This window comes from Patagioenas fasciata, chromosome 8 (genome assembly GCF_037038585.1).
Source record: "Patagioenas fasciata isolate bPatFas1 chromosome 8, bPatFas1.hap1, whole genome shotgun sequence".
Classification (NCBI taxonomy): Eukaryota; Metazoa; Chordata; class Aves; order Columbiformes; family Columbidae; genus Patagioenas; species Patagioenas fasciata.
This window is the reverse complement of record NC_092527.1, coordinates 11,799,159-11,823,446: the sequence shown is the minus strand read 5'-3', so window position 1 is coordinate 11,823,446 and position 24,288 is coordinate 11,799,159. Positions and strand designations below refer to the sequence as shown.

At 42.9% G+C, this 24,288-nt stretch overlaps 1 protein-coding gene across 8 annotated transcripts; it reads right to left on the bottom strand.

The window, feature by feature from the left end:
- Positions 1-2,851: 2,851 nt before the first annotated feature.
- On the bottom strand, positions 2,852-22,650 carry SLC16A9 (solute carrier family 16 member 9). Of its 8 annotated transcripts, none has more exons than XM_071811716.1 (8): positions 22,557-22,650; positions 17,672-17,731; positions 16,600-16,674; positions 15,798-16,026; positions 7,564-7,707; positions 6,605-6,700; positions 4,096-5,004; positions 2,852-3,758 (listed from the first exon to the last, which is right to left on the bottom strand). In XM_071811716.1, exons 4-8 carry the CDS (start codon positions 15,991-15,993, stop codon positions 3,580-3,582), a joined length of 1,524 nt encoding a protein of 507 aa, XP_071667817.1. In that variant the 5' UTR covers positions 15,994-16,026; positions 16,600-16,674; positions 17,672-17,731; positions 22,557-22,650; the 3' UTR covers positions 2,852-3,579. The 8 variants fall into 8 exon arrangements, with proteins under 8 accessions (XP_071667817.1, XP_065700055.1, XP_065700053.1 ...); XM_065843983.2 differs by lacking the exon at positions 22,557-22,650 and adding an exon at positions 21,956-22,100; XM_065843981.2 differs by lacking the exon at positions 22,557-22,650 and adding an exon at positions 21,708-21,841.
- Between the last annotated feature and the right edge of the window lie 1,638 nt (positions 22,651-24,288).

The following is a 24,288-nucleotide window of genomic DNA, read 5'->3' as shown; positions in this document are numbered from 1 at the left end:
TCCAGAACACCGGACATCACAAATTCATGTAATCAACCTCTAGGTCATTTCAGCTGCATTAAAAGCCTTTTCTTCCAACATATCAAAATAAATGCCAGCCCAATGGAGGAGAAGGCCAAGGGTCAGCACCCCCCAGGACCTCTCAGCTGATGGTGTTGCTTTTTGCAGCTTCTCAACAGGCAAATCAGCATCCCCCAGCTGCAAGACCCATGATGTAGTATGCATCTCCTGCTCATCCTAACACCAGGGCCAGACCGACCCTGTGGGAGCTGAGGGAGGAGAAGGTCCTGTGAGATGAGAGAGCTTAAGAAGATGATGTTGTACCAGGGATATAGAACTCCAGCACACTGTCAAGAACTGTTTTGAAAATCAGGGTTTGTTTTGGGTGGGGTGCTCAGACAAAAGTCACTGGCATAAACAGGAACACTATTGCTCTGACTTTGAAATTGATATGACTTTTTAAAAACAGGATAAAACACTAAAACAAGTCCACAAACCCATCCCCAGAGTGGTGCTGGGGATAACATCGGGACACACCCGGGACCTCATCATCCCCAGGTTTGATGCCGGGATCAACGCCAGGACCCCCCCAGGAGAGGGCCGGCATGACCCCGGTGTCAGGCCTGGACACCCCTGGTGTGATGCCTGGCATGACCCTAGGTCCTGGTAGTGACCCCAGAATTACACCAGGGAGTCTGGGCATTGACCCCAGCATCTACCACACTGTCAACGCTGTTGACTTACTTTTCAAGCAAATGAGGCACTGATAATTGCGTTGTACCTCTCCTGCTACCCTCCAAAAACCTCTCTAACCTTTGGGCTGATTTGAATGAGGTGTGTCAGGATAGAAGAAGGAATGGTTCTCAGATAATACTCAGGTTGCAGCATCTCTGGAAATGAATCCTGCAAAACTATAGAAGTAAAAAGCAAAAAATGAAACATGAAATCTTAGGTCTCGTTTATCAATTGAAGTCAAAATTAGTAGTCACAGTGCTCAACTAACTGGCTAGGAGTCACAGCACATACTGCCTGCAGTGGCAATATATGGGGTGTTTCAGTAAGATGGACCTGCTTCCAAATTGTATGCGATTTCAAATTGTGTCCATCTTTTTGAAATACCCTCTAAAATTCTTCGACAGCCACGGCTCTTTCCTCACTGATGGGTAGGGTTACAGCAGGAAACTATCGCAGATCACTAGTCATACTTCCATGCATATCAAGCTGCCTAATACTAGACTTCATTTCCATTGCAAAAGTGTTACATATTGCCCAGTCATTAACATTAATTCCAGATGAATGTTTTCAAACAGACTGACAACTAATTTAACTCCAGTTTAATATTTAAAGTACTCAGAATGTATTGTCATCAGGAAGCGAGAGACTTTAAAGTATATTAACCTGAAGGCACACATACCCAGATTATATCCAGTATGCCACTGCAGTATTTGTAAGGTGTGTAAGACACAGTACTACTGTCATATGCATGCAGTGAAATCTGTCTACAGCTGCCATGCAGCACATCAAACAGGTGCAAATCCACATCAGATTACCATGGTTCCAACTTGGAACTGGAGTTGCATTTATGCCTATATTAACTACTCAATATTTTTTCGACAGGCATGGAATAAGCAATCTGGGGGAAAAAAAAACCCACGGTAGTTACATCCAGCTGACAAATGGAGGGAAAAAACCAAGATGCTAACTGCATCTTTGTTTTTGTCAAGTTTTAATACAAACATAAGCGAATCCCAGAAGGTCAGCAAAAAATGCCTGAAGCCAAGCTAGAGTTTCCTACATTGGACAAGAAGAAGGAACATTACTTGTACTTATGTCTGCCCCACTTAGAGCTTACATCGCTCCTGTTTAATGAGGTACACAAACACAGTAACTCTGTGCATAGCTCTTTGACAATAAATATTGCTCATTACGTGCCTGGTTGGGCTTTTTTTTTGTCTTAAGGATTATTTTTAGCCAGAGTCCCAGCAGACGTTCAAGGCGCATAGCACTGCTGAGAACTATCTGGGCATTTGCAGGCAACCATACAGGATGGAACTCGGGACTGAGAACTTTGACCTACCTCACCCAAGGCTTCCCAACATGCTCCACTAAACTTTAAGCCTACAGCAAGAAGCCAAAAAGCATGACACGTTGGTAGGAGACTTCTGTGACTGCTACGCAAAAGCAACCAGGTGCATCTTTGGCACAGGATCAGCTCCTGCAGCAAAAGCCATTGCCCAGGGCACCCAGGGCAGTGCAGAGCCAGCCCAGCCATCCCACGTTCGCTGCAGCACCCACCTGGCTCAGGAGCAACTCCAACCTTACAGTGTTTCCCCAGTCACGCCAGCCTTGGGCCCTGGGTTGGACAGATGCAGAAAGCCAACACACCTCCAGAGCGAGCCTGCAGCTAGAGAGCACCCAGGCAGTGGTTTCGGGGGCTCTCTTTTCACTGGCCTGTTGGGTGTTCAAGTGTTGCCATTCTTTCCACTTTGGCTTGCCCCGCACCTCTTCAGTTATCCCCCCCCCACCATGCTCTCTCTTGCTCCCTGTTCCTAACTTTTCTCCTTGCTATGTCCATGACAGCACAAAAACAACAACCTCATAGTGAAGAATTTCTTCCTTAGGCCTAATCTAAATCTATCCTCTTCCAGTTTAAAGCCATTACCTTGTTGAAAGCTCTACTACTGAAGTTTACGTAGCAGGTTCAACCTACCAAACTGTAGCTGCACATACAGAGATGCCCCAGTCCTGCCAGACTGGAGGTGACCTGCCTAGAAACACTCACCTGTGGGCTTCTGCGAGCACATCTCCAGCTCCAATCTACAGATTATGAGCTTGCATAACCAAGTCAGCATTTCTTTTCATTATTTTGACAATCACATTTATTCCTTGGTTTAAAAGGTTTTGGTTCAACAGTTTTATGAAGAGGCTTCACAAAATGTGAAATATTTATAAACAGTTCTCAGTCGCAGTGGTAGTAAGAATCCTTACGTTCATCATGAAGTTTACTTCAGTTATGCAACACAAGGTTGCTTTTGTTCCCCCTCTTCTCCCTCCCCCAATTGGCACTTCATTGTAAATCAGAGAAACTTTAAAAAGACAAAAAGTTAATCTAAGCATGATGTTACAAGCACCTTGCCACAGTATTACATTCTAATAAGGCAATTTTTTCTTTTTTAAAGTCTGATTGTGCAACTCGGAGACCTATAAAAGGTGACAGAAATGCCAATCTTCTCCTATAAGGAACAGGCCTTCATTTTTGCTTCAAAGTTTTCACCCCTCCACATCATTCCCCTTAAAAAAAACCCACAAAAGTACAGCTGATAATACAGCAGAATAGACCCCTTACAGGGTGAAAGGAAATTACAGTAGATAAAGGCTGAAAACACAGTGCATAGTAAACAAAATAAGACTGTTCTTAAAAATAAACAACAAATAAAAGAAAAAAAAGGAACTGACCAACAAGCAACAATGGAATTTTTCTAGTGGAAGAGGATTTTTGGGCTTCAGAAATAAGTGGAAAATTACTAAAACATTTTGCTATGTAATATAAAAAAGCGCAGTGTGTTTTCCAGTTGTCACCTAAGCGCTAGATGCAACTTTGTAGGAGTAAGTATTTGGAGGCAGCTTTGAGCTCTGACTGGTACAGGCGTTCCAGCAGGGTAAGGCTGCCAACAGCAGAAGAAATCCACCCAGTAAGACACAAAAGCCACTGAAATAGAATGCAGTGTCATACTCCTGCGTCCAGTCGTAAAACCAACCTGAGGGTGAAAATAAGAGAGAAGAAGTGCATCAGTGTGGAGTTAAATGTAACATGGCGCTGTAAGTCAGAAAAACTTCATGAAAGGAAAAAAAAAAAAAAGGCCAAATGTAAAATGCAGCTTGACCACTTAGACATGAAATGTGCTTTTCATCAAAGCTAAAACCAGAACACAATCAGCTTGGCCAGCTCAAGGGAAACAGGCTTTACTTTTTTGGGAGGTTTTGATTTAGTCTTTCCATTGTTATTAGGACTAACAAGAACTAGTTGCATGCAAATTAATTCTGTCTGTTCCTGACAAGCTCATGTTCATTTTACAGTATCTGCTTTGACCTTACCTACAATTGGTGGTCCGAGGCTATTTCCAAGTCCAGCAAAGAACATAAGTATCCCATATGCATGAGTCAGTTTCTCAATTCCCACAGTCTTTGTTGTTACGTATGGAAAAATCGACCAGTTCCCAGTCAGAAAACCCAAGATCCCAGAAAGCATCGCTAACGTAAGGTAACTTTTGGCAAATGGAATTGCAAACAAGGCCACTCCCATCATTAGTAAGGTAGTTACGTATAGATATAAAGTGTTAATCCATTTAAAATCTGCCAGTATTCCTAAAATAAGTTTGCCAACAGCTGTCATTATGCCTATAATGGAAATAAGGGGCACAGGATAATCATCTTCATTAATGTTCGCACTTCTTGCTACATCTTCCATGAGCAGAGAAGGAGGAAATCCACCAATATCAAAGAGCAAGATGGCAACAAAGAGAGCTGAAAATACTTTGTTCTTAAAAAGAACCGCGGTTTCCTCCCAGTAGTTCAAATAGAGCTGCCACTTCCTTTTGGCGAGTTGCTTGCAGAAGTTTGTCTGTTCTACAACTTTCTTTTTATATGTGTCTTTCTCGTTTATGTTTAGTGAGCTTAATACATTCTTATTTAAAATGCTATCCTGTTTGTAATCAGACATATTGTTTGCACATTTTTCATCAACGTAGCCCTTGTCAAGGATGCTTATATTTTCTTCAACAGTCTTTTCTTTTTCGTGGTAAACAAAATATTGATCTGGAACTTTGTCAACACATGATTTTTCTGGTGGAGGGGAATCAGATGACTCCAACGGTCTCATTAGGCTGCCACATGCTAGTATATTTAGAGACAGAGCACCAACTATTAGTAGACAACCATCCAGTCCATACAGATCGATAAGCTCTCTTTGCAATGCTGCATATATAAAGAGTCCAACACTTGAGCCTGTAAAAGGAAAATAAGCTCAATTTAAACTCAAGAACTTGAGAACATTCTTCAACACTAACAAACTTTTATGTTTCAGCAGCTACAAATGGGATGCTAAGTCATCTGTGCTTCTCCCTCCCCAGTCTAGCAGACTGGTAAGTTATCATCCCTCTTGAAGTTGCAGTTTCTGTATTGAATATGTACAAAATAAAAAGCTTTTCAAAATATCTGAACAATTTATGATGATTTAGAAACAAGTAGGATCAATACTGTAACTGGTCAAAACCACCGAAGAACTTTTAAGCCATCCTTCTGCCATGCCCTCACATACACGTATTCCTGTAGGTACCATTTTGAGTCAGCACAGTCAGGATTTCACACACCAACATTCTCCCCTCTCTCCTCCTCACTGCCACCTTCCTCCTCTAAGGCAGGAATAGACCTGGGGTCCACCAGGAACCCTCCGAGAAACAGCCCTTGACTTCTTGCTGTTTAAGAAGGGGGGCTCACACAGTACGAGTTTACTCCAAAGGCCTTTCTGAAGTTCTGCAGGGCCTAACATGCATTTGAGAAATTTGGCTATTCAGAAGAAAACACCGAAGAGTAAGCAATTACTATGAACACAAGCATTTTATGCAATCCCACCAATGTAAAGAAAAAGCTCTCAGTTGAAGTAAGCATAAATTCATTGTAATCAACGGATGTTCACGCACAAATACAGAGCAGTTTTTTCAGTTCGATTTAAAGACAAACTTTAAATTAAAATGATTTGGTGAAGGCTATCTCTAGGTTATATTAAAGCCATTTATATACTTCAGTGCTAAAAAAAGGAAAAAACTACAAAATTCAGACTTGTTTTGTCTGCCAGGTACTAAAATTAAGATCAGGCCTTAAGGCAAACTACCTGGAATCCCAACAAAAGTCACTGAAAATGATTCCAAGGAACATTTCTGCAGAAGTTCCCCTTTATTCCACCAGTGTGGATCTGGCAGTAACATCTCACAACACCCTGTACTGACCAGGCCTCTTCTCACTAACAGCTACCTGAGAATTTTCCTTTTATTATCAAAGGCTTGTTTTTTCTAGGATCCCTTTAACATACGTGGACAAAAAGCTGGGATGAGTTTTTGGCAGATTTCAGAATTTAGTCTCCTTTTAGACTGGAAGTGAAAAAAATATTAAAAACGTAAGCCCGAACTTCCACTTCTCCTTTAAAGATACAGCGAATGTGAGGTTATGGTGATCCAGCATTTATACCCCGCATCTCCAATCTCTTTCTCACCTCGGATCTTGTGTAAGAAAGAAGAGGGAGGAGAGAGTCCTACAGAAAGTTTACCCCCTTATTACCCATGGCATAAAGCCCAAGTTACTCATGAGTCTGCCTTTATTTTAGCAAATCTCCTTTTTTCCTCTATATGGATAAGCCATACCATACACCTGCAGTGTAGTTACTATTTTATCTGAAGCCTGATTTTATCTGTTCATTGCTACTGATGTTTTGACTTAAGTACCTCAGGAAGTAACTGAGAAAAATATAATCTCCTGGATTTTATTGCTAGGGCAATGGTAGCTGTATCACAGTTCAAAAGATAGAGAGAACGACAATTAAAAGTCATACCTGTTGAAATCAGACCAAGCGCAAGACCTCTGCGTTTGTCAAAATAGTGGCAAGTGATGGTAACTGTTGCAGTGTACAAAAGGCCACATCCAAGCCCTTGGGAAAAAGAGTTGGAAATACGTAACGTACTCGGGGAAAAAAACGCCCCACTTTTTCTTACCCAGATAATACAGTAGTGTACCCTGGGCACAGAGGTACCTTTTAACTCTGGCTCAGCACCAGCCAGACCATCCTCATGCCAACAGGGCCTTTGGGCTGCCCCCAGCATTCCTGGCTGCAGAACCTGCCTTTGCAGGCTGGGTTTGAGGCGTTCGCCAGCCCAGGCTCGGTTCTATGTGGAAGAGTTACCTGGCTGTCAGCCCACAGAGCTGCACTGCAGGGCTCAGTGCCCTGGCCAGCACGCTGCTGGGTGCCTGCTGGCCAGAAACTGCCCCAATTCCCGGCACTCTTTATTCGATAAACCACCCACAGCAGAGGGGCAGGTCATCACCTGCCACAGAACAGGACCTTCATGCCTTTAGCACAGCTTTTCAGGTGCAATTCAGTTATGTGGAGAACAACAGTGCTCCCTAATGACCTCTAATTTATCAAATTAGAATGAGTACATGACAAAATTCCTGAAGAGAAGTTATTACTTTGAGACTGGCACTTTATGCCTGCAGAAGACCTGCTTGATTCCACCTCTTTAGTAAAACCTCAGCTTCTCCATCTCTAACAATCGCATCACAGGACAAACTGTTTTCAAACCCTGGAGAACAAGCGCATTGCCTTTATCTTTCACTACATAATAACAGCCTGCCTGTGCGACACCCCTCCCCACCCCAAAATAAAGTATTCCTTGATAATACAAGTCCCAGATTATCGCTGCCTCTGTGAATCAGTTTCCCCTTTCAGATTCATAAACCAAGACTCAAAATAATAAAGATTAAGTCTCTATATGAAGGGGAAGTGTTTCTTACCAACAACAATCCCATATGAAACATACAGAAAGTATATGTTAGGTGCAAAACTGCTCATCATGAGCCCCCCGGCCACCATAAAGCCACTGAAAATTGCTACTGGTCTTGCTCCAAAGGATGATACGCATATGCTGCAGACAGGACCTAGAGGAAAAGCAGGAGAAACGTTCTTAGTAAATACCAGAAAAAAATTCAGTCTATGGAAATGTTTCTTGCAATAGTTATTTAAATATATAATTATATTAAACAACAATTGAGAGTACTCATTTCTATAGGATTTTTTAAAGACAGTTATAAAAACATACAAGATCAGGATTGCAAGATTTTTATTCAAGAATAAAATGATATCAAGACCATGAAACAGTACCAAGGCTGGGAGGGAGACAGTAAGCAAAACATTCTTTAAACACAGGATGACACATACAGACTAGACTGTAACACTGTCACTGCACACCTAAGGACTTGTACAAAGGTTCTGAAGAGAATCTCCCTCTTTAGCTACCAAAAGAAGTTAGACCATCAATCAAGCTTTAACCAAGTGCATATTTTTTGACAGAGGCCAAAACCTGTGTTTCAAAAAAGGCAGTGTCTGTATTTATCTTTATATGAGATTTATAAAACTGAAATGGAAAATATTAACTCCTGATCATAACCATGGTAAGAATGCCACCTGGTGCTTAGAGGAAATATCTGCTGCGATACCAGATAAAGGCAAACAGTATTTTGCCCCTGATTTTCTAGGCAATTAAATACCTGCTAGTTCCTATTCTACTGAATAACTGCTTATTAACTATCTTGGATTCTACTGTAAAACTACAGAAACTAAAAGGTATTTATTGAGAAGGTCCAGACCAATGTTTATGAAGTTGGGAAGAGGTTCTTCCCTCTCTTTGCCCCCACGATATTTCTTGGTTGGTTAGCTTTTCAAAACAAGAACAAAGTGCAGGCAACATTCGTACTTCTGCCTGTAGTCAGCCAGTTCTCCTCTCACAGAAGTTGTAGAACAAGCACTTATTTTCAGTTGTGTGACCTGGAATACACCTTTTAGTCTGGAGTAGCATGCAAGCTCAGTACCCTGCATAAATAAGCAACCAGCAAGGGACCTGGCTTGCAAAAGACAATCTCTCATCTGAAAACCTGCAGTTCCACACATTCATAGACTTGAATATTAGCCCCAAGATCCTAAACTCAGCAACTTTGATGAGAAGTTAGATAAACAGATGAATGACATTATTCAAAAAATTACAACAACAAAACCCTCACCACCTTTGTATCTAATTCACAGTACAGAGACACCCCATGGTCCATTCAACCTGCAAAAGCAGTAACTTTGGACTCTGTAAAGGTTGGTCCTCCCTGACTCAGATGTAACCGAGATTGCCCGCAGATGGGAGGTGAGCCCAGAGAGGTGATCCGAGGTGAACAGCAGTTGGAGCTGGGGATGGTGCTTGCTGAGGTTTGCAGACAGGAGGTAGCAGCTGGGAATGCAGGCAAGGTTTTCCTGTGGTTACCGGCCACGGGACAAGCATTTCTGGCAAGCAGGAGCACAGATTCGTCAGCAGGTGAAACAATCCTCAAAGGCGAGGCAGGTCAGAACTTTTGCCCTACATAAGAGCTATCTGCCTAGGGAATGTAAAAGGAAAGGAGTCTGAATTTAGGCTTATCCAGGCAAAGAGTCAGAGTTAAAGAAGAATCGAGAAAAATGTGGGGAAGTGGGGCTTACTCAGATTCTGGAAACGATGAAAAAGGAAGATGTAAGCGCTTGCTGCTTCTCCAGAGCCAGCACGCTGTGGGAATGAAAGCCAGCCAGAATAACTTGGGCAGAGCAACTTGCCAAGAACAAAAGCTGAGAGTGTTAAATTGTTGCTGATTCTTAGAATTAATTACTAGAACTGGCAAATTAAGACTGGTATGTTTCCTAAAACTACAGGATTTAAAAAATAAACAAAGGATTGAATCTGTAATTCCTTAAAAGTTCTTCCGCACTAAAAGAACATTAGGTAGTGATAACATAATTCAATTAAGCAGAGGAATTTGCACTCTTTCTGCTCTTCAGTTCTCACCCACTAACTTGCTAGAACAAACAGCATTTCCCTTCTACCTGCTCTCTGTATTTCAATGCAGCTTCTTTCAGAAGGTGTCTGTCCAGGCTGGAGTGGTGGTACAGACTGCACTGATCACCACTAGAGGATCCAAGGTGAAGCCGGACCCTGTGACCTCAAGTTAGAACAAGGGAGACACAGATATGAAGAACGTGTCTTCATAATCTGACAAGGACACTCTCCTCTGGAACACCATCAAAAGCATCTCTGACAGGGTCCAAGGAGATGCTCTTCCAGCTTCTCCCGCCCACAAAAAATAATCCCAAAGGAGAACAGAAAGTACAGAGATCTTTTTGCTCGGACGTGGAAAATAACCTGCACAAAACTGAAGAACCTGCTCCAATAAATTCAGTGTCAATGTGGCATCTCGCACAGCAAGAGATCTGGCAGCTCAGCAATGGCCCTGTTTATAAGAAAGAATGCCAGCATAAGTATTAAAATAGTCATTATAGGCCTCTGGGATGAGAAGAAAAACAGCTTCATCTTCCCCTTCACACCACGTCTTACTTTCACACTCCCCTCATCCTACTGCTAGCAAATAAAACTCACAAAAGAAAACCTCCATGACGGCCAGCCTCTTTGTTCTTTTCCCTCCTCACCACATTCCCTCTCTTTCTCTGTTTCCCAAAGTGTTGGCATTTTTTTCCACCAGGCACAGTTCCTTTGGTTATTACCATGGTACTTGCACAGGAGCTCACTGTACACAAACATGTCATTCTCTACAAGTAATTCAAGAACAATGGGTTCAAGGCAGTTAATTCTGGTCAAACATTCAGCTTTCCCAGAGTGAGACTGAGACTTGCTCTGTGAACTCCTGCCCTGTGGATTTTGTTCAAAGTGGACGTTCCGAAGAATGTAAGAGTCTATCTACAGTCACACAGGAAATGTTCTTCAGGCAGTATAAGTGTTTTCATTAGTTGACTCTTGTTCAGAAAGATCCTTCCACTGAAAATGTATTTCTCACTCTAACATGAACAACATAAAATTAAAATCCCAGTGGCAATCCTCAACAGTAAGCATGGAAAATGGCCTTTAAGACCATATTTTGTTCAGTTTGTCAAACAGCTCCAGGGGTTAGTACTGGTATTAGAATAATATTTGGAGAAATTGATAAATATTTACCTCTTCTACAAATAAAATCCCTGGAGCTTTTTTCCTTCCAAATGATGTATCTTAAAACTAGACCAAAAAAACAGATGCCAGCTCAGCTCATAAGAATGACAGCTAACTCTAGGAAGAAAACTGTATTGTTCAGAAAGACCTAGAAGCCAGCATGGGTACAGCCACTGCTCTTCAGCACATAACCCATCAAGGCTCAGCAGCCAGTAATACAATGATCAGGCAATGCAGAGGAGGAGTCAAGAAGATCCCCACAGAAAACAGGAAGAAGTAGCAGAAAAAAGATGGGCTCTCACAGTAGATCTTCATGTAGAGAGATCAAAGAAGAACTCCTAGCAGCAATCACTTGTATATTGATATTTTCATTAATTTTTCTTTGAATAAAAGACTTTACCTTCAGTGAGATCCGGACATGGCAGTGAGTTCTGCCCGAGATGTGAGAACAAGCCATCTGCTGCCCACACAGGGACTTTGTAACTACCACGATCTTCTGACCTTCAGACAAGTACAAATTTGTTTTGTTTCACAGACATCAAGAGCTAGCACTCTCTTCCTCAGGCTTCTTGCATAAAGAGAAAAATTCTGCAAATCAGCTCTCCTCCACTTGCTCATCTCAAGGGTCCTCCCCACTTCACCTCATACACACACAAAACCTTTTGCTAAACAAACAATACTGGACAACTGAGTTAATTTTCCTATCGCCTGCATACATCTGAACCACCCTACTTGTTGGTATCTGTTTGAGCATGTCAAAACCATAAAGTAGAAGCAACACTCATGGAATGCCCATAAAATCCATTGGACAGAACACAAGAGTATTTTTTTGCCTGTTAAATGCACTGCTAAGGCCTGATCATAATAAATATAATATTCTCCAAGCGTTTGTCCTTTGGATAAGAATATAGATCAGCAAAAGCATTTTTGCATGGGACAGCAACTCACTCCCAACTGGTTGAAAGGCCTGCTCCTTCCTGATAAAGTTATTAAATAAACTGGGGTCCTCTTTAGGGGAACCTTTGGGACATCTTCTCTGCTCCCCACAAACTATGTATAACTTCCATAATTTATGGTGGTGGCTACCTACGTGTGAGGCTTTTGTCCAAAAACATGTAGATTCTGTGAAGGTTTTTTTAAAGTTGTAAAAATATTGCTTGAAAACACAAAATTAAGCTTTTTCAACATTTAACACTGAATGCTTCAGGCCAGCAGAAACACCCCATTAATATATCAAGACATGCCCTTGAAGGAAGAATCTTCCCTTTGTTCTTTCTCCATTAATAAATGGGAGTGGGAATAGGAGACTGATGCTCGTGCTTCCTGCTATGCCAAGTACTGTGAAGTCAATTCTTACTATAAACAGCTGTGGTGCCAATTACAAATACCAAAGTCTTTGTCTGTTTTGCTTTCAACAAGTGTAACATGAATCAAATTTAATTTCAGGCTCCAAATGGATGTGAAATTAAGAACACTTGGTGCAGGAGAAACGTGCCATCTTCAACAGCATAATAAATATCCTTCTCTGGCGTGTTTTAGCAGGGGAAATATGCTAAGCTCCTTCAAATTCTTCCTAAGCAAAAAGCCCTACATCATCCATGGAGCCATGTGCTGCATCTACTACATGGCCTGACCAGAGTTATGACACCCAGTATTGTAGAGGAGGTCTCACCACTGCCCTGTGCAATAACACTGATGCTTTTCTCTCACTGTTTTAGGCACATTTCGTCCCATACACCGTAAGGTTGCATCACAGAAAGTTGTAACTCAAGTCATCCTGCAAGGAAGAGATCAACCATGTTCCCGTCCCATTCCCTTTTCCAGATGATGAGCTGAACAGCCCAGCTCCGGGCTGGACTCTGGCCCGAGTGACGCTGTCTGTGCTGCAAGCAGGACAGAAATCCAACACCAGGCGGCTGGGAAATTCATCTCCATAAACAAGGTGCTGTCCTGCATTTCGATGTCTCGAGTCTAAGTTTAGCTCTCACACAAGCAAGAGGTAAACACTGTAGAAAGGATACAACAAATGTGAACAGACTCACCAGCATCAGATAGAAAATTTTTATGACTATGTGTAGAGAGGGAAGGGGAAAAGACACACAGAACCTTTTCCTGTGCCAGCTGGCATACACATAAGGACATTTTCTTCTTTTTGGTGAGATTACAGTACTACTATAGCAAAGCCACTGGACCTACCTTCCACTGTTAGAGAAGCTAGATAATGTGATTTCCAGTGCTATCAATGAGAAAAGTCTGCCTTAACAAAATGGACTCTAACTTATTTCCTGGATGTAGCTGCAAATCTGCCACAACTGCCATTCTTTTTCCAGTCTGTCATCTACAGCTTCAGAAAAGTGATGTTAATTGGAGAGGGTTCACAGAAGAGTCTTAATTAAAAGAGCGGAAGTCTCCTGTATCAATGGCAAAAAGACTGGATCAAGATACAGGCTTAAAATAAAATTCAGAAGTAATTTGATTGCAGGCTCTAGACACACACCACACTCATTCAGAGACGCTTCAAAATATGCCACTTCAAGATAACGTCATTAGTCATCTGAAAATGAAAACTAAGCAACTTGTATCATAAGATTACTTACTTTTAAGGAGGGAACGAACAACTCAGAAAAGCCATAAGAGACAGAGAACACATAAAACAAATGTGCTCTAAATCAAATGAGAATTACAGTATTTTCTGCATGCAACATGGGTTGCTTTAAGAGTATCAATACTTGAAAATATGTCTTTGGATAACTAGATCAGAGACTGGAAACCAAAATAAAGGAGGAGAAGAAAAAGAACACCAAAATCTAGAAGAGTCAAGTTAGGAACAGAAAAAGGCAAGAGAACTACAGAAAGGCTTTGAGGTGAAGCTGTCCTGTTACTGGCATCCATACATGCAATATTGCTTCTGAAATCAGCTTGCCTGGGGAGGTTGTTATTAAGTTACAGATAGTATCTCTTCACGTACATGAAAACATGTTAATTTAGAAACAGTCATCTAGCCCGATCATCTAGTTAACACAGGCTACAACACATAGTGGTCCCACCTGGCCTATAATACTTGAACTTGCAAGAGCAGAAATAAGAACAGAAGCAAGTTCTCTTTTCCTATATTGCTGAAAAGGGCCCAATTTCGCAATGTGTTATATCAATGGTTTCATGCTGAAAACACACACATTCCTTACTCTAGTGACTAGGTCTCGAAAAGGACTGCTATGAAAATTGCATGAAAAATTGTGACTTGTTGAGAGCATTCAAGTTTTAAGTAGAGCTTATCACACTTACAGTGTCCCTCCAACAAGTTTACTTGAAGTAAAGTTATCATTAAGGTCAGATCCCAGCTTGATAAGACACTGAAATCTTCCATTTCGGGTAAAGCAGGGAACATATATTTTGTTTTCAGTCAACTCTGATATATCAATGCAATTAAAAGGCACTCACTGTACTTTTCTTTGAAGGCACTAAAAGTAGGAATGATTTATTAAGCTTCCAAATCCCAAACTGAAAGAACAAAAGTACAGTGACAGACAACGTTCCTCCTAAGCCATCAAAATTTCAAGTAATTTAAGCATTCCATGCCAAAATCAAACACAACGGTATCTTCTATTTCTATTATTCATTCACAGACATTTGTATTTGCTATAAAGCAACTACTGACAATTGCTCACAGTGGCAAGACAGAGAGTATTAAGAAATCTGGAAACCAGCATAGTGCTGACATAAAAGGAACAGGGTTGAGACTCGTGTCAGCAGAGCGAGCCAGAGACTTCTGGTCTCCAGGGAGCGAGTTGTTTTCACTCTGTCTCTTGCAATCCCTTTCTGCCTAGTTTTTCTTCAGTAACTATCTTGTTGAGCCTTCCCCCACTTCATTCTCTGACTCAGGTTTCTTTAGGTCTTGATCCATTAATAAAAGGAGTTAATGCCCTCAAAACAGGAAGATAAAAAAGTATGATGAAGAGCGGCGTACAGTCCTTTGCCCACTTACACCCTGGGACTGAAAAGTCTTCTTGTGGTTGATGACACACCTGCCTTTGCCCATTTCCATCCTGCCTAGTGATATAAAACCCCAACACAAGCGTGATGCCACTATTTGGCCCGTTGTAGTGTCACACAAAGCAGTGGTCTTTATTCAGGTCTGTATAGCTATTTGAATATCAACTTTCTTTTAAGGAGAGATTTCTCCAGAATCCTGAGTGCATTTTGTCCATTAAGCTACATAATTGTTTTTGCCCATAGCAATTTCTCTACTGACATGCAATTTTTTTCCAGATTCAGCAAAAACATAATAGTTCCCATGGTGAATCTTCAAAAAGCAGAAGTTAGTGATATTACCCAGTACAATACTCAAGCTTGATATTAAAATAACAATAAAAAAATGGACATATGGACTTGAAAAGTCGTGGTTTATTTCCCTAAAACCCTGCTGTTACTCTCAAAGTGACAATGTCTTACTAAAGAAAACCTTCCAGTAAAGTTGTTTTATTCAATGCCACTGTTATCCACAACTTTCCAGGCTTCAAATGGAGATTTTTGTTAAACAAACACTGAAAAAGAACCCTCACCCACCCTAACTGGTGGATTTGCTTCTAGAGCTGAAAAATGCATAACTGGTTTATTGATTGACCCTGTTTTTTTCCTAAAGCACTTGAACCATTTCATTCTAAACAGTTTTCTCTGATTTTAAAGACAGTAATGCAAATGTGAGTCTTCAAGACTCATTATTTTTTTTTTTAAATCCCATCAACAAAATTACCACTTAGTTTCCCAGACAGTTTGGTTTTTCCTGTTTACTCAAATACAATAATTTTGAATTTTCTAAGGGTAATACTTTTATTGTGCTTATTGTTTTCATTTAAGTATAGTGGAACTACAGATGTAATTTTCTTACCTGTCTTGACCTAAAACAAAAATGCAGCATCCTCATTCTATCACTTGAAGCTGTTTCTAATTTAATTCCAAAAGCACAAACAGACGGAAGCATCTATTAGAAAGAAACGTTTTGATTTAAGACACACTTACTGGCAAGCAATCCGATTCCATTTGCTAGCGATCCAACCCAAGCAGTCTTGCCTTTCCCTTCTCCAAAAGCATCCAGCCATTCTACATACAAGACTCCCACCGCCAGCGGCGATCCGTAACACAGGAACTGAGTGAAGAAGGAAACTACAACAATCACCCAGCCCCAGCCACCATCGGGTGGTTTCCGAAATACCATCTTGCCAGATGAGTGCAGATGTGCAGGCAGAACCTGTGTAAACAGAAAAAGACCCAAACAAACAGAAACAAGCATTAGAAGAGTGACTGATCTAGGTTTGCTAAAGCAATTGAGCTGTACAGAGAAGTACACATTCAAACAGAGGTTTGTTTCAACCAGCCTTCGAGAAATATATTCAACACAGCACACAGACAATGGAAACTAGTTACCATTTGGTACTTCTGCCTCTTCTGGATAACACAGGAACAGTACACAAAGCATTAAGAAGTCATACATACATCAGCACTGTGTTACAGAAAGGGGGAACATTTCATTTTCTGAGTGTTAAACAGCCTTTGTGAAGACCTCAGGCATTAACATCTGACACAGTTCAATGAGAAAACCACATGGCCACCAGCTGTTAAGCCCTCGGATATCATGAGTGAAGCATATAGGCTTGAAGGGCAAGAAAAGCTACAAGTATAAAACAATCCCAACAAATAATTTAGGGTTTTAAAAAAAAAAACCACAACAAAACAAACAACAACAAAAAAACACATATAAAAATATTAGTTCAAGGTCCAGAAAATAAAAATCTCTACTTATTCGTAGTCTCAGCATAATTACCTTGCAGTTTAGCAAGGTGTCTGCCACCAGGTAAGTGTAATCTGGGAGGAACAGGCCAAGAGTAAGACTGACATCCTGGAAATAGTAACAGTTCAGTACTTTGTTCTGTCAGCGAGGTGATGTGTAGAGGAGTGATACATCCAAAAATCACTTTGTACATATTAGTAAGTGAAGTGAGTTCTAAAACTGTATATAGGTGTTGGCTTATATGCCAAGACATGACAGTATTAAGCATGCACACCAAAATCTCCCATAACCTGTTACAGTGTCCCCCCTCTGCACTTTACGCACATCACCCTTCCTCAGACCGGCACCCACTTCTTGAACTCCATAAATATTCCGTTAGTCCTCTGCATGGCAAGGTACATCACTTATGCATCTATGGCTGTCCTCACACCTTCTCAAGATTAGTTTGTGAAAGTAGGGACCAATGCCTCTAACCTCTGGTGAAGAATGTAGAAGTTTCCAGGCCAAAGTGCTTTGGAGTTTGGACAACTCCAATGATATGCAAGTCCCTGTGCACACAACTAACCTGCCCTCCCTCTCTGCAGGGACAAATCTGCTGCAGTGATGACCACAAAACCCATGTTGTGTTCCTGGTTCTGTCACTAATTGGACGTGTGATTCTCAACAATTTTAATTTGTTTACCCTGTAAGATACAGAGAGATAAGATCTTACCCTGTTTTCTTCTTGCAATACCCTCAAAGACCATCTTCACACTACAGCTTATGCATTAAGGCTGCTGCAATAACAGTTCTGCTCTGGGAGACACCCATGAGATAAGGCAGAAAAACAAACAAGTCACACTGCCTTTTTGACTTGCAACCCAGCAGAGATGGAAAAAAAATTACTGCTGTATGAAAGCAATGGTGTAAACAAGTAGACAGTAACAGAACTTTCATTCAAGCTCCCCAACCTCTTTGCTCTGGTAACTTTTAAGAATTTGCATTGAAACCTTACAATAAAAAGCTACAGTACAAATTTTTGAGGAATAATTACTACAGAGACTTGAAAAAGGCCAGCTGTAGTTTACAGATGCACTAGTATGTTACTTTGAGGGTAGGTACTTACAGATGATGACAAAAAAGTCCTTCAGCTTCCTACAGATGTGCCTTCATGTGGTGACTCTACCTGCAGAACAAGAGCAGCAAACCAAGTGTTCAGCTGAAGTATCACTGCAACAGGGAACACAACTCTGAAAAACTCATGTCTTCATGTTAACTTTCTTCTTTTTAATATGTTTTCAGAGGAACTTCAGAAGTAACCAAGTTATCTTAGTGGAGAAGTACTGATTCCCCCTCAATTCATTAGCAGCTGACAGCATCCTTGAGCTCCAAAATAACAAAAACATTGTCTACTAATGTGAAATAAGCTTTGATGTTCAAGGTCCTTTAGGCGTGATTTACAGTTTTAACATACTGACAGTCCTTCAAGATACAGTATTTCCACTTACAAATGTTACAAAGTTACAGGTTTCAGCTATAAATGTAAACTCTGATTTGTTTCCTCAAATGCCTGGTAACTGTCCCTTGATTACATCAGATGCAAGGGTGACAGCTGAGATGGACAGAAATCATGCCATACCATATGCTATCGAAGTATTCAAAAGCCACTTATTATTTTCCTGCTACAATAACCTTTATACAAAAGGGGATCCCCACATTTCTACACAAAATATTTAAGCTATATACATGCAGTCACCAAAAGAGCTGACATATGCATCTCTTAGTGTATTAAATAAGTCTCACTTGGCTTGTTTTGTCCCTGACCGGAGTAAAAATGGTGGAAATGAGTAACAGCTTCAAGAAAAAGCACTTCCACTGAGACAAAGCAAGGAAATTTTCAGAAAACCATAAAATAATGGGAATAGAGAGTAAGTAATCCCAACTCATATTTGTTTAAACAGTAACCTTCAGAAAACAAACACATTTTCGCTGTTATATTGATTTCCACTATATTGACGTCCTAAAATTTGGCACAGAGACAACTCTGAGTTCAGTTCTGCTATTCTAAACACTTGATGGGGAAGAGGGGAGGGCAGGGCAGGAGAGGAAAGACATTTTCATAGTCTTAGGTCACGTAGTCTTTTCTAACAGAAAGACAAAAAACGCTGGATCAGTTCCTCATCTGCTGCAAGTCTGAACAGCTTTATTGACTTTAACCAACTGCTCCTGACTTACACAGCAAGAGCTGACCTCCCACATCCTGGTGACTCCTTATTTTGCACCACAGATGTCTTTTGCATCTCTTAGCACAATAACAAACAGAACTTCTCCAGGTTGCTCCTTCACCTCACACCCCTATGTGCCCCTCAACTAAAATAAGGTGTATTTTCTATCTTCCCTGGAGGCACAAAGTCTGAAAGCCCTGTGCAAGGAGCCCATTCCCAAAGCCCTCTGCTATGATACATGGTTGAAGATGTTCCAGTCAATCAAGCTGCTACTGGGACTGCGGATATTAATATACCATATACCATTATTTAATGCTTCCCTGAAAATGTCAAGTTGTAGTGTAAAAGCTTGGTAGCACAGACAAGAGCTGACAGTAGGAGCTAAACCTTCACTGCTCCCAACACGGGCATCAAATCTGTGCGGTGACTTGGGAGGGATCCAAAGTGTCTTTTACTATTTTCTACTTGCGTGGAAGGAAGACACAGGCTGCACAGATATGTGCAATCATCTAAAATAAAGAAGCAGAAACGCATACAGAAACGAGCACTTAACAGTTCTGTTTTCCTTTGGAACCAGCCAGGAAGACTTGCGTGATCCTGGAAAGAGACAAACAACCAGGGGTTTAAGATTCAGGTCGGAATCACTTCACAAACCTTACTGTTCACAAAACCTAAGGATGTTGTTTCAGGCTCCAGAAAACCTAGTCACATCAAAAAATGTTGAAATGGAGGGATGAAGCATAAAGAATTAAACTGTAACATGAAGTTTGGTCAGAAAAAGCTTTTCAGTGAGTTGTACTCACTGTGAATAAGAATCAGAGGAAGGGAGCTGCTTGATGAAAGCCTTTACCATCAACAACAACAAGAAACTAGAGAACAAACTGAAAAACAAATTTTAATCTGGAAAGAGAGAAGTGTGTGGCTGCAACTATTTTCTTTTATCTAAGCAGCTTTATCACGATATTGCGCTCTTTTCCTATAAAACTTAAAATTGGGGTTAAAAGATGGCAGAGGAGCACAAAAAAATAATTGGTCTAAAGAACACGAGCACAACTGAAACATTAGCCTTCAGCATAGAAATCAATCTGTGGCAAAGGGAATCTTGAGAAAGACAGCAGCAATACAGTTGTTTGCAGTTTGTTATTTGTGCAAGCGGAGTCTGGTTAAGTACGCTGCTTTCTGTGAGCAGCACATGGCTGCAAAGAAAGCCGGTGTCAGCAGAACCACTGTGTGGTTGACACTCAGTTATTCCAGTTTTGCAAGGCGCTGGTACACATTAAGATGGTACCAGCCAGAAGAGTATTAATAACATCCCTCATTTTAAGCTGAATTAGATTGCATGGAAATTTCTATTTATTTTTCAGACAATATTCTTGGAACTATCATCTGAAGTTTCTGCTGCCCTTGGCTTGCAAATAACACTTAGACCATTAAAGTGGCAGTGATACATTACAATTGTTTTTAACATATTCATCATATCCAAACACCTGCACATGTATTGACATGGCAATATAAGCATTGTATTAAATGCACTGAAAAAGACGAATCTGTACTTTGATGACATCAGATTTTGACTGACGCTCTAACTGCACTAGCTCTCCTTGTTTAAATATTTGTCTTTAAGTTCTTTCACACTGAATGTAGCTATTTCCCTCTTGGCATTCAGGTTTACCTATTTCTTGTGCTCCTCCACTTTCCCATTTGTAAGTTATGCAGGAGGCTCATCAACATAGATTCTTTCATTTCTGTCCAATGAGGGAAGAAGCATGGGGCTTAAAACAAAACAAAATACCAAAACTAAACTTACTGACGACATAATAACATTTTCCCATTGTGCAAAATAAGTTCACATAAAGAAGCATCAACCAGGACAGCACATAAACCAGTCAGCTTTGTACAAATCTGTCAGCTCAGGACAACCAGTCCTACCTGTTTCCAGAGCTTCAGAGGGCTGGAACGCCCCCCCCGCCAAGTATGACTACCTGTTAGAGGCCAGCACACATCCATGCAGGCAGACACAATCCGGCACTGCTATCAGCCACCAGCAAACTTCATTTACGAGAGAAGAGCTCCTCTGCAGAACACGAGCATGGTGTGCACCTCCTTACGCATCACAACCTACGAGGGGTCCCCATGGCATCTGCTGTCCTAACTGGTCCGTGCCCCTTGCCCAGGTCCTCCGTGGGGATAGACAGGCTCTTATAGCCCCCGGTTCGCCTCGCCTCTCCCCACACCCCCAGGGCCAGCCCACACTCCCGCTCCAGAGGGATGCATTACACATTGACGCCTTCCACCCCCAGACCTGTTTCAACGGGAAGCGCTCATCCGCACACCCTCATGACTGAAAGGTTGCCCTTGGCAGCCCGATGCCACGCACACTGCAAGTCACGGCCACGCCGTGCTGCCCTGTTCCCCAGCAGCTGCGGCCTCCGAATCGCTGACAGGTGCCCACGTGCCCACTGTCGTGTGCCATAGTGGGCACTGGCACCGCGACATCACTGGGTGCCCACTGGGTGTCACCAAGCACGCACAAGGAACACCAGGAGGTACCCGCGGGGTGCTCACAGAGGGCACCGGGGGGCGGACGTCGATGGGAACCGCAAGGGACTCGGCCGCCCCAGCGGGCACCCAGGAGCGACGGCAGATCCTAAGCCAGCTTCTTTTTTCTAACCCTGGGCGGCGTGGACGTCCTTGCAGAGCCCCCTTAGGGCCACCGACCTGGCCCAGCCGCCCCACGCACCGACACGCGGGGCCGGGACAGCCCCGCGAGGCCTCCCGCCGGACAGCCGGGCCGGGAGGCGGCAGCGGTCCCGCCAGGGGAGGCGCACGGCGCCCGCCGCGGCTCCGGACGGCCCGGCCCCTCGCTCCGCACACCCCCGCGGCTCCCCAAGGCCCGGCCGAAGCCCGGGTCTCCCCGAGCCGCGGCGTCCCCATTACCTGCGCCCCGCGCCGGCAGCAGCGGACGGCCCGTAGGGCGGCGGGCAGGAGCCGCCCCGGCGAGCCGGGGCAACCCCGCATCCCCGGCACGGTAAGGCGAGGCGCGGCCGCGGCCGGTGCCGGCACGAACCGGTTGTAACTCGGGCGAGGGAGGAGCCGCCGGGGGCCACCACCCCCTCCTCGCCCCGGCCGCCGGGCTGGCCCCCGCCCCTCCGGCCAGGCGTGGGGCCGCTCGCCCCTCGGCTCACCTTCGTGGCGGACCCCCGCCCTACTGCTGCTCGGCGGGCAGACCCCGGACCCGCCGCCTCCCTGTGCCCCGCTCTCGCCGGGGAGAGGCGGACACCGCTTTCCCGGCCGCGAGTCGCTCCCAGCCTGGGGCCAGGCGGCCGCAGCGGAGCCGGGGCAGGAGCCGCTCACCGTGGTGTCACGCCTCTCCCCCCGCCCGGCCACAGCGCCAGCCTGGCCCCAAGGCAGATCAAAGCCCCCTCCCACCATACGCTGATGCTTTCATTCGCATGCCCATGCTGACGCCCGGGAGGCAAGAGCAGGAACGCGGCTCTTCCAGGTATAACCGCAGCGGCCTCGAACCTGCTCGGGTACCAGGGGCTGCAGGGCGGCGGTGGGCGCTGGCGCCCCTTTCCCCAAAGGCCGCGAACTTGCGCTGCAAACAGCAACGCAGGCAGCGCACACACAGCACTGCTACCCTAGCCTGCCAGCTCAGTAAGAGACAACTCACTTTCGGATCAGAGGCAGCTTTATCAGAGCTCTAGCCCAGATCAGTGTGCAGGGCACGCACAGCACTGCTACACGTATGACAAAGTAGTTGTCAACTCACACAAGTTCAGCTACCTGCAACTTGCGCTCTCCAGACTGCAAAATCTGTTGTAGAAGCTGGCTGAATACGCAGGAATATCAGGCTCTACCCATGGGTGTGTGTTCAGCATGGCAGCTCTGCTGCTCTTTGTACCCAATTAGGTTAGCTCAAGTACCCACACAAGCTGCAGGTGGAAACACAAACATTCCCAGAGTTGGGTGAAAGTCTGAGAGCTGAAATATTCCTAGAGCTGAAATTCTGAAGCGATGTAAGACGTTTAGAACCTGTTCAGTTACTACTTACATAGCATAGCTCCCCTTTCAAATCCACAGTCCAGTTCTACTCCTCTGTGCAATATTTACAAAGGTTCATGAACTTCAAGTATCTTTAAAAGTGCCCAGATCCACCTAACAGTGTTCAAGCAAATATTAAAATTAATACTTGCTACTGGAAGGACTGACAGAATGATACTAACTCAAGACTCACTTCTGAGACATCTCTGAGGTGGGAAGGACTCTGCTGGCATATGGTTCAACTTTGAGTATCTCACGTCAAAAAGGGCAGCCAACAGAAAGAAAAAAAAAATGATAACACGAATTATCAGAGCCTAGAAAACTGACCCAAGCAGGAGAACTGAAATAAATGGCATTTCACCTAGAAAGAAGGTAGATAACATTCTTCAAGAATTATAAAAAGTTATTGCATAGACAAAGGAACAAATTGTTCTGCACACGCATTAGACAACTAGAAGAGGCAAGTAAGCTTAAACTCCATCAACTAGTGCTTTAAATATCAGGAAAAGCAAGGCTAGCTTGATACTGGCAGAGATTTCTTTGGGAGAGCATAGAATGTCAGGAACACACATGCACTAAGTTGCTGAAACAAGAAATGACTGAAGACAGCTGCCCAGATAGTAAACAGCCGCTGTTTACTTTGATAATAATTTCTTGGGCTTCAGGACACGGGCTGAAATCGAAAAGCTAGCTGAAATCTTTCCATAGCCACACAAGAGACAGCTGGAAAATAACAATTCTGAAACAATCCTTCAAGATATACTGTTTCCTACCTTTCAACAGAAAAACTAATAAATACAGCACATATAAAGCTCCAGTTCCCATTACTGTGCTTGATGTGTTTTGCTTTTTGAGCTCTACAAAAGCTTAAAAAACAATGTTGTGGGCTAAAATTAAGTGGCCATTTCACTCTAGCAAAATCGGTTACGACTATCTAAAAAGTAGTGAAGAAGAATACTCCTGTATTCACAGGTAGTTATCAGACTACTGAATACAAGAAGCCTTGAGTTCATAATGAATTATCTACACAGGAACATTCCCAAGAGTTAAGGCACATCAGTTACAGCCTACACTGGATCTTTGTGCAGAGAAATCTGTCCTAGTCAGATGCAAACTGACTTTAGATCACAGGCAGCTTTGGACCTGAAAGAGAAACCCCACTTGAGAATTAAAATGCACTTTAAATGAATACATATTGATCCTAATTGCTTTGCTTTCACTTCTCTGGATGCCCTCCTGATGACAAGTCCTCCACTTTTAATTAACTTTCCTTTCATATCAACGTGTCAGTCAAAAGCATACCATAATTTTGAGAGGGCAACCTTGCTGGCAAAAGACCAACCTGTGAAATTAAGGCACAGAACCAAAAGGCTAAGGCAAAGAGACCCTCCTCCATGTGTTTTTGTCCTTGGTTTCATAACAAGCAACTCATCTCCCTCCAAGTCTAGGTTTCTGCTCACTCATCTTACATTAT